Genomic DNA, 16543 nt, shown 5'->3' with positions numbered 1-16543 from the left:
GTACTGCATAGGTCTTCGTGGAGTTCAGTGCAGGGTGTTAAGGCTTGGGGAGGAGGCACAGGGGGCATGTTCCCTCTTCCTTTCCAACCTCCTGGAACCTTTGGATCCAGAGCAGCCTTCAGGCTGCTCGGCACACACAGAAGGCCCCTGCATGGGTCCCACACCAACACCAACTCTACGTATTAGCTCCTCTTTAATGAACATGCTCGTATTCATGGCCATACACCTTGTTCTTGAGTTTCGCTACTCTCAAGTTTATCTGTTGGCATCGGCTTTGCCTCCCAGGTCAGGATCCCAGGGACAGGCAGAGCATCCACCAGGCCATTCTCTTTAGCACAGGGGTCTGCAGACAGAGCCCGAATGTGGCTGCCCGACCTCTGCACAGCTGGGACAAATGTCTGCTTCTCAGTATGGGTGGCCCCCTGTGTGCCCAGGTTTCCAGGTCTAGCCCAGGGCCCAGTCATACTTGGGAAATGCCCAGTTACTATCTGCTGACTATTGCATCTGCTCGAAAAATTCTAGCTTTTGCTGGATTCTGCCCTTTCACTTTTCAGGACACAGAAGAGAAAACCATTGCGTGGTACTGGAAAAAAATCGATGCCCCCATTATGTACCCTCCAACTCTAGACAGAGCACAGTTGCCTCTCAGTTATGCAGGAGCTCAGAGCCTGCAGATTCAGTGTGGGGAACACTGGGGAACACTGACCCCTGCCTCACAGCCCCCTCCACACCCACTCGGCTTCTCGAACTTACATCCCATCTGTACCCCACCTGTGCACGGGACAGTGAGGCCCAGGGCAGGAAGCTTCGTCCGCCATCCACTCTGGCCGAGACGCTGGCACAAGCAACGTCTTGGGTCAGTCACACTGACGTGGGGCATCTTGCACGCATGCAGTGCCTGACCTTATCCATCCTCTTTTGGGAAAGCATTCAAAGCACTGTCCTGGTGCTCACGATTAAAACTAGTTTAGGCGGGAGAGAATCCTACTCTCTCAGAATGTTCTCCCCTGAGACTTGCAAAGACTGCCCGAAGTAGGAAGGCTTTAATCAATATACCCATTTCACAGATGAAGATCCCGCAGCCCAAAGAGGGTCAGTGCGGATCTGAGAGGCGCTGGCTCTTCTAGCACCCTGCACCCCCAAAGTGTGCCCAACAGTTTCCAGAGGAGGCCCTGCGCCGGCAACCTGCTAAATGACCTGGAATGAGCCAAGTGCTCAATGCTAATGAGCTAATGACCATTGTGATGGAGGCAGGGAAGGTGGAGGAGGTGAAGATACCAACTATACAGCATTCAAAACGTCTTAGACTAACAGTACCAACTACAGGGACGCCTGGGGGGCTCCACTGGTTCAACTTCTGCCTTCGGCTCAGGTCATGACCTCAGGGTCCTGAGATTGAGCCCCGCAACGGGCTCCTTGCTCAGCAGGGAGCCTGCTTCTCCCTCTGCCCCTCCTCCCTCATGTGCACACACGTGCGTGTGCTTTCTCTCAAATAAAGAAATAAAAATCTTAAAATAAAACACCAACTATAGGGCATTCAGACTGTCCCCCACATTAGCCATTTCTGCATCTGTGAGGATTTTCCAACAGTTTCCCAAACCCCAACCCCCCCAGCAGCCCCATTTCCTACCCTCAGCTCAGCAGCCTGGGTGTGAGGCTTGGCCGTCCCAACAAGACGTCCTAGCCATTTCTCAAGCTACCGGCTGTGGTTGGATTTTCCACTTGACATTGTTAAGAGATCAAACTGTCTCTGACATTGTCATACACAGGCCTTTTCAGTTTCCTGCTGGCAGATTCAGGTTAGATAAGCATTTTAAGCATTAGAGAAGTGATACTCCCAAGTTCCTCTCCCTACCCCAACCAGGGCCCCCGTCTCCCCATCGTGAAGAGGTGCACTGTATTAGATCTGCTCTTTTGGGAGTGAACCTGTAAAAACACGACACAACCAGACACACCCACGCATAGCAGAGGCTTAGACAAAGGCCAGCTCCCAGGCAACTCTGGAGGAAGCCCTTCACGGGAGATCCTGCAGACTCACACACTTGACTCAGTCATCAATTGCCATAGAGAAGAAGAAAACAAATTGAGCTGAGCCTGGAAAGAATGTCCGTGAACTTGGAAAAGCACTTGCTGGAAACTGCCTGGGGGGTGCAGTGACCTCCCCCTGGAACTGCCCAGGCCCCACCAGCTGGCAGCCTACCAAGAGAGACTGCAGATTTTGCTGGGGGATGGCCAGCCACCATATCCCTCCTTCCCTGCCCACAGAGTAGGAAAGTGGTAAAGGCCAATCAGAGAGAAGGTATTACAGCTTCTCCCTGGAAAACAGGACCATCGGTTTATTTGTTCTGATTGGAAGTAGTGGGGGTGGGGTGTGTGTGTGTGCAGAAGGCAGAGGACCCTTTAAAAGGGGTGAAGAAAGTAAACTGCTCTCGAAGCCCCCAATGCTGAAGGCACAAGTCTCCCATCCCTGCTCTCTGATGCACAGAGATCAACTTTGCAAACCTGGGCAAAGGGAGAGCCCATGGGAGGAGCTCCCCGGGCCTCAGTGGGTGTCTGTGTGTGCACCCCACGCCAGTAACACACCATATCACCTCTGAATTGGGCCGCCCCTAATCTTAATCACCAGGTCAACGGAAATAATCTCCAGGCCTCTGTTCAAGATGCTGTATCATTTCATTTTCCCTTTCCATCCGAACCTTACCACAAAAGTAAAATGCTAGATGAACAGGATAACAGTGACCTTCACGAGGGAGGCTCTTCTTGATTTGAAAATTCACCACCACCAGCCCAGGCCAGGTGAGGAGTTTTCTGACAGATCCTGAGGTGGGGTGGGGGTCACAGCCTATCTCCCCCCTCCCCCATTAAGATGAACTGCGGAGGCTCATTCTATGCGCTTTCTAGTTCCTTGTAAAACTTAGCTGTTTTGGTGCAAAAGAGAAGCAAACGTTTCAGGAAATAAAAAATGTGTAGTATTGACAAGAGCCTTGCAGAGGAACCTTCTACTGAATGGCCCTCCACGAAGTGATACCAAGTCAATCAAACGCTCAAGTAAAGCTCAGCAGCGGGGAAAGATCCGACTTCTAACAGCCAGCTCCAAACGGAACTGTCAAGAAACATGCCCGACCAGTTAGTCGGTCAAAGGCCTGCATGCTGACTTAGGACAAGTCGCTCCTGGACGGAGAGGGCCTGCCGGGTCCGCCTCCCCACGAGAGCACGGGCGTGGTCTCCCCCCGGACTCCCATCCTCGAGACGGAACCAGGGGCACCCACTCTAGGAACCAGACCCAGAAGGGGCAGCCGGCCTTGGGCCCGATGTCCCACCACGTCCACTGCCTGTGATCTCTTCACAGCTGGCCCGGGGAATCCAGTTTTTGAGAAACTGATTGTATTCCAGCCCAGGACTAGACTGGGACGCAAGCAATCCGAGGACTGCTACAGAGGGTTTCTTGCAAGGGGCCCGAGGGGATTTTCCAGGCAGACATTGCAATCCCACCTCCACGACACCTACCGAGCCTCTCCCACGGGCCAGGCGAGGTGCTGGGCACTCAGCGGCCCATGAGGGCACGCCTGCTCTCTCCACCTCCCATGGGACCTGTGGGCCGGCTGCAGACGGGCACCCTCACCCCCAAGCCAACAAGGTCACAGGGAGAAGCCATGAGCTCGCCTTCCTCGTTCTTTTTCCCCTTTCTTTGTTCTCCACCTTCTAGATGGTTCAGCATCTCCTTGGTGGGTAGATAAGGCAGCAGAGATATGGTCACTCAGTCACTCATCCCTCCCTCCCCTTGATGAACCTTTCAAAAGCATGAGCTGTGTTTAAAGCCAAGGAGGCCCTCCCAGGGGGGGAGTAAGGAGCTTATCCACTTATCAAGTTTTTTAAGCGAAAAGAAGAATTGTAAACATGGGTCTTGTCACTGTACTGAACCTTCTCTGGCCTTGGGTTCCTTGTCTCTAAAACGTGGGTGTTGGAGGAAATGAGCTTTAAAGCCTCTCCCAGACTCAGCTTTGTATTACGCCAACTACATACACTGTAGAAAAGTTCTTGTTATTTTTTTAACACCAAGAACAGAGGCTCGGCTGCCTAATGGGATCATAGATATGCATGGTGTCTTTCAGCTGAGGAGACCCGAATCATCTTTATTTATTTATTTTTTCACACGTTTTATCCATCTATTTGAGAATGAGAGAGAGCATAAGCAGGGAGAAGGATCAGAGGGAGAGGGAGAAGCAGGCTCCCCACTGAGCAGGGAGCCCGACGGGACTTGATCCCAGGACCTGAGATCATAACCTGAGCAGGAGGCCGATGCTAGACCAACGGAGCCACCCAGGCACCCCTATGTGAACCGTCCTTAAAATAATAGTTGTCTCCTGAAAAATAGCATGACCAGGGTTCTGGGAGGCCTGCAGTGGGACTCAAGGTTGGCATCAGAACTGTAGCAAGTTTCGTGTGACTGGAGGGTCCTGGGACGAAGACAATGGGTTCTTCGGACCTCTGTGGGGTCTCTACCACCAGGTGCACTGGGGCCACTGGTCTGAGGGACAGCTACGATGCTGGGTGCTCCTGCTCCATGTGCGGAGACCACTGATAGCGCCAAGTCAACAGTACCCCGACCCAGGAGAGGGCACACGTGGTCTCGGGAGAACGGGACATACAAAATCCCAAACATCCAGTTGTTCAAACGGCAGTTGGCACTCTACATGGCTTTTCATAGGATGCAAAGAGCTCACCTTTTGGTTGTGTTTGATTTCCTCAACAGTGTGCTCCCCGATTCGTGAAAAATACATCTTTCCCTGGGGCCAATTCTACCTGGCTAGGAAAAAAAAAATCCCCTGCAAGGCACACTCTGTCCTGGGTTTGAGGGTCCGGCGTGCACGACCTGCCATGCTCAGGTTCTGTCTCTTGTCAAAACTAGAGAACCTTCCACCCCGACGGTGTGGCCACAACACAGGCTAGGAGTTCCTGAGTTAATTCTGAATCAGTTGCCTGTTGATTACCAGAAGTCTATGCAGTTTTCTCTACCAAGATCTAAAACTCTTTCCATCCAATACTTTATGATTCTGCCTTTAGCTAACTACGTTGAAACCTGCCAAAATAAAGTAAGCTTTTTGAAATGTGATGTAACAAAGAACCCATCTTCCGGCAAAGGGAGGTAGATCGATTCATGGGTTGTAAACAAAAGCACAAAATTAAATGTGCCCAATTTGGGCCTCGGGTCAGAGAGGCCACACGTTCTGACACCATGATGTGGACTTCACAGATGCCGGATTTTACTTCAAGTCTAGAATTTTACAACCACTGAGTTAACTAGACCTCCAGGAGATCATCTTCGCGCAATACACACATTTTAAAAAGAGGAAACTGAGGCACAGAGGTTGTCCTTGGGTCTCTGTGCCTCTGAGTCTTGGTTTTCTTATCCCTAAACTGAGCAGAGGAATGCCGAAATCTCACCTAGATGGCTCAGGGTCCTCCAAGACTGCAAAGGTGCGGAGGCCTCGTCAGAAAGATCCTCTCCACGGACCGAGAGGAAAAAAGTGGGCCCCGTCTCAAGCAAACAGCATGTATAACCTGAACACCAAACCCCACCAGTCCAAGCCTTCGAGATTCTCATCCAGAAAAGAATTCTCTATTTAAAGGTTCTCACCATGACGTCCATTTTTTGGTACATATCCCTCTAAGGCTTTTATATTTTCATTTGGTTTACCCAAAACAAGTGTGACACTTTTCAAAACCACATAAAACCGTTTTAACTTTTTTAAAAAAAATTCTTTTTAAGTAGGCTCCATGACCAATGTTGGGCTCAAATTAATGACCCTGAGATCAAGAGTCATGTGCCCCATGGACAGAGCCGGCCAGGCGCCCCCACGTAAAAGCATTTTAAACTGTTTGAATTTTTTACTCTATGTATGAGTTCGTTTTCCACACAAACACACACACACACACACACACACCCCAAAACAAACACAGAACTGGTCACTATTTTTTTTTTTTAAAGCAAAGGAAACGAAATTCCAAAAGCCCCTAAGAAATCATAAGTACCAAGAAGGCCAGAATTCTATATGATACTTCTTTACAGAATTCCCCAGGGAAGTAGGCCAGCATTTTGTTTTAGCCTCTGTACGCATAACTGATAATGCAATTCTGAAGTAAATCAATAAAATCTATTTTTTAGGTAAGATGCATGCATATTTTAACAGACCCTTGAAGCCTGGTGTTCCTAAGGCCCGCGTACTCTTAACAGAGGGACAGAGGGAAGGCAAGAAGTGCTGATGGGATTTGTAGCTTCTTCAAGAACGACAAGCAAGGACACCAGCTTTGCTCAAGTGCAATTCACTTCTGTTCAGACTGCAGAGAGCAGTAAGTGTGAAGGTGTGTGAATTTAAGCCCCAGACATAAGGCGTGCAATACAGTTGCTTCCGAGTGAATTTCAAACATGTGAGCCTTTATAGTATATGTGCTGCCGAAGCGAGCACACATGTGAGCCTTTATAAACAGACAGGTGCAAAGCCTTGGAGCGCTCGACTTCAGGGCCGGGCCTGTGTGTCAGGCTCATCAGGAGCAGAAAGCCGGAGGCACAGTGCGTGCATGTGAGACTTCTGCACAGCTCCTGCATGTGGAAGCGGCGGGGTGGGGGAGTGGGGAGACCAGGCTTCCGACCACATTCCCGCCTGGTAAAAAAGCCACGGCTCATTTGCATCATCTAAATGGCTAAGTGATTTTCAGAGTGCAATCCCAAAAAACTTGCTTTGCACTTTGTTTTTAACCACAGAGAGGGCTTCTGGATTCTGGTCCCTGGGCTGTGGGGCTTCCACCAGCAAGCAGCAGCAGGGGGACCCGACAGCCGGAGAGTGAACAAAGCAGCCTGTTTCAGGCTTCCCTGGGCTGTCACCTCTGCCCGTACAGTATAACCCACAGCCACTCCTCTGCGGGAGGAAAAAATGAGCTGCACAAGGCACAAAAGGCTTAACTCTAGGGAAAGGCAATGCAGGGGAAAAAAAGGAAAAATTAAAAAAAAAAAATCTCAGTGTGGAGCTGAGGGCCAGGGATTGGTTGCATGACTGGAAGGCTGAATGTGCAATATCAAACCTGTAGGTGTGAGTGGGTGTGCAAGCACGTGAGGGTGAGTGTGTATGAGTGTGAGCACTTGAGTGCATTGTGAGTGCGAACACTAAGAGTGAATGAGTGTGAGTGATCATGTATGAGCATGAACCCGAGGATGTGTGAGTGTGAGAATTTGAGTATGCACGTGAGCATGTGAGGCTTGTGAGCATGAACACGAGGGGGCAAGGGTGAACTCAAGTGTGTGAGCAGGTAAGTGTGTCTAGGTGGTGTGAGCGTGAACGGTGAAGGTGTGAGTGTGAGCACATGTGAGCACAAACAAGTGGGGGTGTGAGTGAGCACACGAGTGTGAAACAACTGAGGGCATGTGTGAGTATAAGCATGTGTGAGCACATGCAAGTCCGGGTGAGGGCGTGTGCGTGTGAGCACGTGTGAACGTGAAAACGTGGGGCGTGTGTGAGTGTGGAACAGCTGAGGGTGTGTGTGAGCTCTGAGGGTGAACACATGGGGATGTGTGTGTGTGTTTAAGCACGTGTGAGCATGGCGTGGCTGAGGGTGTGTGCGTGTGAGTGCGTGTGAGCGTGAACAGAATGAGGACGTGTGTGTGAGTGCTGTGAGCATGAACACGTGAGGGCGTGTGTGCATGTGAGCACTTGTGAGACTGAACGTGTGGGGGCATGTGTGAGTGTGAGCACGTGTGAGCCCATGTGCGCATGAGCCAGTGAGGCCGTGCGTACCTGCAGCGCAGCGCAGCGCAGCCCCACACGGGAGCAGCCGGGTGGGAGAAGAGCAGGGGCGGCGGCAGGGGCGTCCCCCAGCCACACCGCGCAGAGTGGTCTGCAACCAGAAGGCCGAGTCAATCAAGATGTCAGGCCTTCTGTAGACCAAATATCATTATCAGGTAACCAAGGGATTTTTGACCCAATGAGCAGAAGTTTTGGTGTCACAGATAAGGCTCCACCATAACAAGCTGTACAAGAAAAAGAAAACTTGGCTTATCATGCAAGCACTCAACCAACAGTGAAAAGTCCCTAGGATCCCATAATTTCCAGTTGGTTACCCACCCTTCCCCCACGGGCGCACCCCCTCAGCCTCACGTGACTCAGAGTGACGCTGCCCGGGATTTTTCCCTGGCTCTACTCTGAGGGTGTCTGAAAACCTGTAAAGGGGAGAGGAAGGGTGGACAACAGGCAGGCCTCATTTCTTTGTTATTTTTATTTGTTTTTAAACAAGGAGCTTGAACCCAGGACCCTGAGATCAGGACCTGAGCTGAGATCCAGAGCCAGAGGTTTCACTGGCTGAGCCCCCCAGGTGCCCGGCAGCCCTCATTTCTACCAGAGGACCTGCTGGCTCACAGAACATCGCTCAGCCATCTGGCCTCTCAGTTGGCATCCCTCCAGCAAATGAAAAAAGAAAAAAGAAAAAAATAGCACCTGTCCTTATTGATCTCCCCTTTAACTGACTTCCAGACAACAGCCCTTTTCAAAGGTTGGGACACAGAAGCTGCTTTGAGAGACAGCCAATAGAAGCAGCTAATCCGCCCCTAGAAAGGCCGAATGGAAAGCTGGAGAAGGAGTTAAAGCCACTTGGCCATGCCAGCGACGCGCCAGGGATTTAAAAGCAAATGGGAAGCGTGGAACCGAGAACTGTCCTCTCCAGCAGGCCTGTAATTGTGGGCACGAAGGCAGAGAGACGGGAGCCACACCTGCATCCAGAAGCCTGTCCCTCCCATCCCGGGTGCACCGTTCCTCCCCCCAACCCAGTATGCCTGTGCCTACAGCCCTATCCCGTCACAAAACACCGGGCTGATCGGGGCCAGATTTTGCATACACATTTGCCTCTCCTTCATCGGCATAAAATAGAGTCTCATGAACAGGAATGCTCAGTGTTCAAAAATTCAGACTGTGATTACTAAAGTGGGAGTCCGATAGGGACAGGCTTTGAGGTCCAAAATACCTTCAAGAAGGAGGCCAAGTAGAAACAAAGTTCTGAGCACCTGCAGTTGGAGTTACTGCGGTAAGTCGCATAGTATTTGATACTTAAGATGAAGTCAGAAGGCAACCTGCTGTAATAAAATGCAGACTTTCCCCCAGCGTAGCACCAGAACCCCTCCCCTTGCACACTGAACTAGGAAATTCCCCATACTCTGGAAAAGTAAGAGAAAGTCCAGACCTTTTCAGAAGTGTTAGCGTCAACTCTTAATGTCTTCCGTAAGACACTCTCATTCTCCTAAGAGTGAAAACAGCTTGGGACTGAGATTAACTGTGTAACAGAAATAAACTCCCATCTCCTGCCAGGGCCAGAGCAAGATGTCAGTATGATCAATCAAAACAAATGTGGCTCAGGTGGCTGGGCTCGGAGTCCTGGGATCAAACCCCACTTGCTATTCCCTGCTCAGTGGGGAGTCTGCTTCTCCCTCTCCCTCTGCTCCTACCCCTCCCCCCGCTCGTGTGCTCTCTCTCTCTCTCTCAAATAAATAAATAAAAAGTCTTAAAACAAATGCACTTGAAAACATATCTGAAATGTACCTACACCAGCCAGCAAGCATACACATAGGGAACTCTAGCTTGGGCAATATAACCAAATATAACGTTCTATTATTTTTGAAAATTGCATAGCTCAAAGCATGGTGTTGTTTTAATTCATACCATCAAACTGTATCTAAGTTACAAGGATCCCACAAATATCGTGCTGTCCTCTTCACCCAGGACACCCAGCCCCAGCACAGCCCTGGGATTCGGAGCCTTTCCTAGAATCCCATGGCTTGTTTTCTTGGCCCATGAGTAGAAGCCAAAGTAATTCCATGATCTTGTCAGTCTTCTTCTGCCCCAAAGTATCACAGAATTGTGTTTCGCCTGATCAGACAAAAGCTATACTCAGCAACTCTGTTCACTATCTTCGGGGACTCGGAGAATTTCTGGTAACGTTCATCAACACTGTCTCCCTGAGAAAGGAGTGGTGACCTGCCAGAAATGTACCTTAAATATTGTTTTTTAAGATGTACATAGAAGTAGCAAGTGAAGTGACTGACTCACTATCCCAGCTACCGAATACACAGCCAGTGCTCGGCCACCTCCCCAGCAAACACACCTGGAGAGGATGGTGAAGTTATGACCGGCCCAGGGCCCTGATCGGAGTCTTCGTGACTCAGGAGAAAGTAACAACAGGGGCATGCAAACGAGTTGACGGAAAATCTCAGAATGAAACTTACCACTCTGGGCTTCTGCTGGTCCAAGGTATGCAGGAAGGCGGAGTTGGGGTCCAAGCAGCGCTCAGGGTCACTGGAGATGTCCTCCTCCGAATCTTCATAGGAGGAAGAGAAGCCGGTGGAGGAGGCAGATGAAGAGGACAGTTTCCTCAGGGGCAGGCTACCCCGAGGGCTCCCCTGGGCCTCCTCCATGGTCCCATCCTCCTGGGCACCCATGTCTGTGATGATGACCGCTGGTATACTGCTAGGGCTGCAAGCCTCTCTCGGGGAAGTCTTATCCTTCTGATCTGGGGAGAGCAGCTCCAGGCTGGGGTGGGCAGCTCCGTCCTGCTGGGGGCTTCCCCAAGTGCCCTCTGACTGCACCCCTGTGCCACACGTCCAGGCCAGCTGGGCTGCCTCCATGGGGCCCAGCCAAGCCCCAGAGCTCCCAGGCTGCACCCCCAGCCTGTCCCCAGGAAGGCACGGTGGTTCTTTCAGCTCTTTCACCGCTTCCCAGGAAGGCAAAGTCTCCAGCATTCCCCTGAAGGGAATTCCTGCCTTCACCTCCTGTGTCCCTGGCTGTGCTAAGCAACTGCCCCCAAGCAAGCCTCGTGTTGTCAGAGACCCTTCATCCACTCCTCTGGAGCTCGGCGGAGGCTCCCCGACCATGGGGGCCCCACCCTGGGTCACCTCGGGCTTTACGGAGCCCAGGTCTGGAGGTGGCCTGACCCGGTTGGGGGCCTCAGAAAGCTCCGAGCTTTGCGGATTCACAGTCCTGTCCTCTGGCCTTCTGGCTTCAGGCACTCCAGGGCCCCCCAGGCCACCAGGCAGATCTCCTTTCTCCACCTCCCCAGAGGGCTCCCCGTTTTGGGGCCCTTCCCTCTCTGGGGCTGGGCTTGTCTCGCTGCCCAGAGGCTGCCCCTGTCTCTGCACCAGAGACTCCTGGGGGTGCACACCACCGAGTTCTCGGGCCCTCTCAGGCCGCTCAGTGAGGTCAGGGTCGTGTGGATGGTGTGGCCCACTGGATGTGGCTCTTGCTGTCCCCTCTGTGGCCATCCCTAAGTTCACGTGGATCAACCCCAGTGCGGAAGCTTGGCAGCTGCGCGTTTGGGAAGGCAGAGAGACTGTCTTGTCGATTTCCACAGCTCTGGGCGAGCAGTGGGGTCTGGCAGGGGTCCTCTTCTCCATTCTTGCAGAATCCGCTGCACCCTGAGCCCCTGGTCCTGATGGGGCCGCGGGGCCGGGGAAAGGTGCCACTCCCTCATCGCCCTCTGAGAGGCACAGGCCCAGCGCCCTTCCTCTCAGGCGGGAGGAGCCGGTCTCTGCAGTCTGTAGACATTGCTCCCCCCACGACTTTGTCCTCCGTTCCCCACTCTGAGCCAGGGCCCTCCCTGGGGGCTGACTGCTGCTGCGGAGGGGGCAGGGAGAGGGAGAACGAGCCCTGCCCAGGCGCGGGCTGCGGGGCACTTGGACGGCAGAGCTCTGCGCCTGGATGTGCGCCTCGAACATATCCACTTTCTGGTTCACCTGCACATTCTGCAACTCGCGCTGCAGGATTCGAAGCTTCCTCTGGGTCTCCTCCGGCCCCGGAGGGGAGAGGGATCCTGCGGTCACCACCTGCTGCCCGTCCCCTCGAGCGCGGCCGGCCCAACTCGGGCTGCCCACGCTGCTGCTGCCGCCGCCGCCGCCGCCGCCGCTGCCGCCGCTCAGCCTGCGCCGGCCGCCCCGCCAGCCCCCGGGGCTCCCGGGCTCCTCGGGCGACAACGACTCGGCGGGGGGGAAGAGGAAAGAGGCGCCTCTCCCGGGGCTGAAAACGCTGCCGGGACTCAACACGGCCCTCCCCGGCGGCGGGGGCGTCTCGCTGCTGCTGGGCCGGGGGCCGCCGCTCTTCACCTGCTCGGCGCTATTCATGATCACCAGGCTGTTGAGGGCATAGCAGTACACAGCCATAGTACTGGGTCCGCCGCGCTGCCCGCCGCCGCGGCTCCCGAGCGGGCTCCGCCGCCGGCGCCTCCTCCTCGCGCGGCTCCCGGCTCAGCCCCGGAGACCCGGCGGCCGCGGCTGGGCGCGCCGAGGCGGTGGCATGGCCTGGGCTGCGGGCGGAGGGGCAACACCGAGGGCTCAGCCCCGGCCCAAAGCTCCATACACGACAGCGCCGCTGTGGAGACACAAGAAGGAGAGTCAGGACCCCGGAGGGCGGGGGAGGGGGACGGCCGGGGTCGGGGGGTGGCGGGAGTAGGGGCGGGGCGGCCCGCTCGCCTACGTCGGGTGTCCGGGACCACTGGACCTCTCGGGACCGGAGTACGCTGCTCCGCGCGGACACCAGCGCAGCGGCGGGTGTGCGTTTCCCGAGTGCGTTCCCACCCCTCACCCCCAGGGTGTGATGCGCTTAAAGGTCCCTGCAGAGTCCAAAATGTAAGATTCCTCCCTAAAGCCACACGGCGGGCGGGGGCCCACGTACGGCTACTTGCTTCCTAAGTGTGCTGCGTGCAGGCGCGGCTGAGTCGGATCTCCCCGAGGGTGCGGACACCGCATCCACCGTCTGCGAGTCTCCTCTGGCCGAGCAAACCCTGCTCGAAGCGGAAGGGCAGCCCGCCCCTGAGCCGCAGCATCTGCCGCTCCACCCTCTCTGGCCTCAGGCACCCAGGCGGGGGAAACCTGAGCGGGACCTGCCTCCCCAGCGGCTACCTGCGCCGGGCTGCGGGAGGACGCCTGCGCGTCGGCCGTTTACCTCCCCGATTCCGAGCTCGGGGTGGGTCCCTCGGCCTACCAGGGCCTGGGCGCGCGGCGGAGCCGCAGCCGAGGGATTTTTCAGCACTGGCCTTGTCGCCTGTCCCCAAACAAGTGTGTTTTGTGAGTGTGGGCGCGCCTGCGCGTGCCCGGAGCCGAGGCGCTGCACGTCCCCTGTACCGGAACCAGTACTAATTGCCCCTGTCGTCGCCCCCCGCGGAGGCGTGTGTGTGTGAGCCCGTACAGGGGAGCCAAGCCTCCGCACCCCCTGTGCCCCAAGACGCGGCTGCCTCTGAGGCTCCGGGACCCGCGCCCACTCGGAGGCACCCGGGGGCTCGCGCGCCTGCAGCCCGGCTCGGCACCCCGCCCCGGCCCGCGCTCCGAACGCCGGGCGCCGCGGCCGAGGGCCGGGCTCATCCGCATCCCGGGCAGCCTCGCCCGGCGCCAGCCCAGCGGCTTTGCTGCCCGAGCCGGGGACGCCCGGTGCTCGCGTGGAAGGCGGCCGGGCCAGGGGCCCGGAAGGCGAGCGGGTGGGACGCCCCGAACCCTTCCCTCCTCCGCTCCCCACGCCTCGGCTCCCGCCGCCCTCCCGGCTCACACTCGGTCCGCGTCCCCGCTTCCCACCTCTCAGTCTTTCCAGAACCCGGAACGCCCAGGTTGGCTCCCTGGCAGTGGAGGGGAGGGAGGGCTCGGAGGCGAGAGCAGTAAAAAAGCCGCCAAACTTACCTGCAATTTCTCAGCTGCCCGGACCCGAGCAGACTATATGGCCCAGGGACGCAGACCTCGTAGGAACAAGATGGCTTGAAAAGTGAAAAAGCTCAGGATCGACCTCCACAACGAGCTCTGGAAGACAAAAAAGGGGAGCGCGAACGCTGGGGGAGAGCTCCCGGGCTGGGGCCGGCGATCGCGCGGAGGCTCCGCCGGCCGGCCCTGCACGCCCTTCTGGGCCGTGCAGACACTACCCCTGTCAGTGTCTGCTCTGGCTACTTCAGTGTTTGTTCAATGTGTGATTAAAAAAAAAAAATGGGGGGTGGGGAGGAGGGAGGAGGGAGAAAGGCGGGGGTTTGGGGGAGGAAAGCAGGAAGGAAGTTGTGAGCCCGTCTGGGGTTGAACTCAGCGGAACAAGTTTTTCTTTTCTTTTCTTTTTTTTTTTTTTTTTTTTTTCTATTGCTTGGCAAGACCGAGAAAGGGAAACACTTAAAAAAAAAAAAAAGTTTCCATTGTTAGCTAACAACAACAAAAAAAAAGCCTTTTGACTTCTGCGGGTTAAAAGATATACGATCCATTTTCCACCCTTCCCCCAGCCTTGCTGATGTCTTGCTTATTTTTGAAAAATGTTTTTAATAAAGTTTTGAGTGTGCACTTAGACAAAGCAAATCGTGGGGACCTTTTTAGCATTGAAGACTAGCTCAAATCCTATATCAATGTGATGTGTGTTCTCATACACAAATATGCAAATTCAAAGAAGGTAGTTTGTGGGCGCCCCCTCCCAACTCTGCAGATTTTAAATATGCATCACATAGTATTTTGGAAGATTGTTGGGCTGTGAGCTGTTGATGGTTTTGCAGAGCAATTACTAGTCATATAAACATGCCTGGACTTTGCACGCTTCTCTGTTACTGAAGGTGCACAGCAAATGGGACGCTGACATAGTTTTGCATGTAATGCTCAGTTATTTTAAGAAAAAGAATAGTCCTGAAGCTAAGAAAGCCTGAGATGCTTTGCTCAGTCTCTTCTAGCTGGATCATTTTTGAGAGCCATCAGCAAAAAAAAAAGGGGAGGGGGATAGGTGCCTCAGTCAGTACTCCCAGGCAGGGAAACCCACCCCATTTGAGCACTGTTGCTACCGGTGTGTTCTTCATAATTCCCTAAATCCTAAACCGCAGCATTTAGTACAAAGAGGGAAAACACAGCTGCCAGGCTCAGGAGATTTAAAAATCTAGAACCTGAATTGGTCCTTATATTTCTATTAGCTAAAATTTAGATGGAAACTTTGACTTTGTTTGTAGCAAATGCCTCTCTTGCCTGTTTATGGAACAATACCTTTCCAGTGAGCAAAACAGCCTGCTGCTCAATCAGGGAAAGACTCATGTCAAATCTGAAACCAAGAGATCTTTTAGCTAAGAGCTTCTGGGAATCAGATGCTTCGAGTCCTTTCTAATTTTTTTCCAAATACACCATGAAAGTATGGAGCCTTGTTACTCTTCCACCCACAGCTGGGCTAAATAAAAGGAACCTAGACTGTATTCATGTGTTGACTTGGGATCTGGGCAGTTGCTAAGGCAGAGGTGCCAGGCCAACCCTTGACCCTAATTTGGTTCCCTAGTGGCTAGTTCCCAGAGGAGCTGCTAGTTCCCAGGAGACCCATTCTATGGACTTGGTTCCTGACTGTTCTACAAGAAGCAAACACCATGTCTGGTGTCGTGGTGGAAGCGACTGGAGGACCTAGCAGTGCACACTGTGAACATGGAAATTTAGCTTCCCAGTCCCTGGGAAATCTCACTGTCACCTCATGGCTAGATATCATCAGTCTTTCCCAGAACTGAGAAATTCGGGCTTCCAGGACCTACAATTAGCCTGAAGAATTTTTGCTCGAAAGGGAGCCAACAGCTGGTCAGGGGTGGCACGCAGAAGGAATTCCTGCTTTGGGCTGGAGGTAGAGCCAGACAACAATTCTTCTGGTCCAAAATTCTAACTGTGCTACCAAGAGCATGATGGACTGGGGAAAAGATGGAACAAAACCCGTATCTGAAGTCAGCATGGCTGGCTTGCTTCCCAAAGCAGAATCTGGTTGTCTTCCACAATTTTAAATGAATGTAGGGGAGAAAAAAAACCATACAGCAAGTCTTAGAAGTCACGCACTGTTCACACTATAATCTTCAGAACAATCCTATGAGCAAGATACTATGATTATTCCTATTTTACAGGTGAAGGAAGTTAAGGCACAGTAATCTCCCCCCCCAAATCCCATAGCTGGCAAGTTGCAAAGGCTTGGATTCAAACCTGTGCAGTTGGGATCTAGCATCCGTGCTTGTGACTAATTTCTCCATATTCTATACTAAATACCCACCATTGTAGGTATCGGTAGGGAAAGTTTGCCTAGCTGTCTAGGGTTTCCATCTTCCCACATTTGAAATGGAATTTTATTTATTTATTTATTTGCATTCTTATTTGTTTAATTAATTAATTAATTATATTAACATACAATGTATTATTTGTTTCAGGAGTACAGAAATGGAATTTTAGTAGAAGCGCTGCCGAAGCGAGCACCAGAAATGGAATTTTAAAAATCATAGCCATGAAACTAAGAACAGAAAGGCAATTTCGTCAGTTTGACAAAGGGCATCTATGGAAAAATCCAGGAGCAGATAAGGGCGTCCATGCTTGCCGCTGCTATCCAGTATGGTACTGGGAGCCCTCATCAGAGCAGTTAGATGAGAAATAGAAATAAAACGCTTCAGATTGGAAAGAAAGAAGCAAAACTCTAGGTACAGTTGATACGATTGTCTATGCAGAAAATCCTATGGAGTCCACAGCAAAGCTTTAGGTGAGGTTAGCAAGTGTATTGGTTTG

At 53.0% G+C, this 16543-nt stretch overlaps 1 protein-coding gene across 2 annotated transcripts in view; it reads right to left on the bottom strand.

The window, feature by feature from the left end:
• ITPKB (inositol-trisphosphate 3-kinase B) overlaps positions 1-13928 on the bottom strand; it is an 87897-nt gene extending 73969 nt beyond the window's left edge. For both annotated transcript variants that reach the window (XM_044267392.1, XM_044267393.1), the window contains exons 1-2: positions 13697-13928; positions 10265-12398 (exon numbers count right to left, since the gene is read on the bottom strand). In XM_044267392.1, coding sequence (XP_044123327.1) covers positions 10265-12190 — 1926 coding nt within the window. In that variant the 5' untranslated portion in view covers positions 12191-12398; positions 13697-13928. The remainder of the gene's footprint in view (positions 1-10264; positions 12399-13696) is intronic.
• Positions 13929-16543: the final 2615 nt, after the last annotated feature.

This window comes from Neovison vison, chromosome 10, assembly GCF_020171115.1.
Source record: "Neovison vison isolate M4711 chromosome 10, ASM_NN_V1, whole genome shotgun sequence".
Taxonomy (NCBI): Eukaryota; Metazoa; Chordata; class Mammalia; order Carnivora; family Mustelidae; genus Neogale; species Neogale vison.
This window is presented reverse-complemented; position numbering and strand designations above follow the sequence as displayed.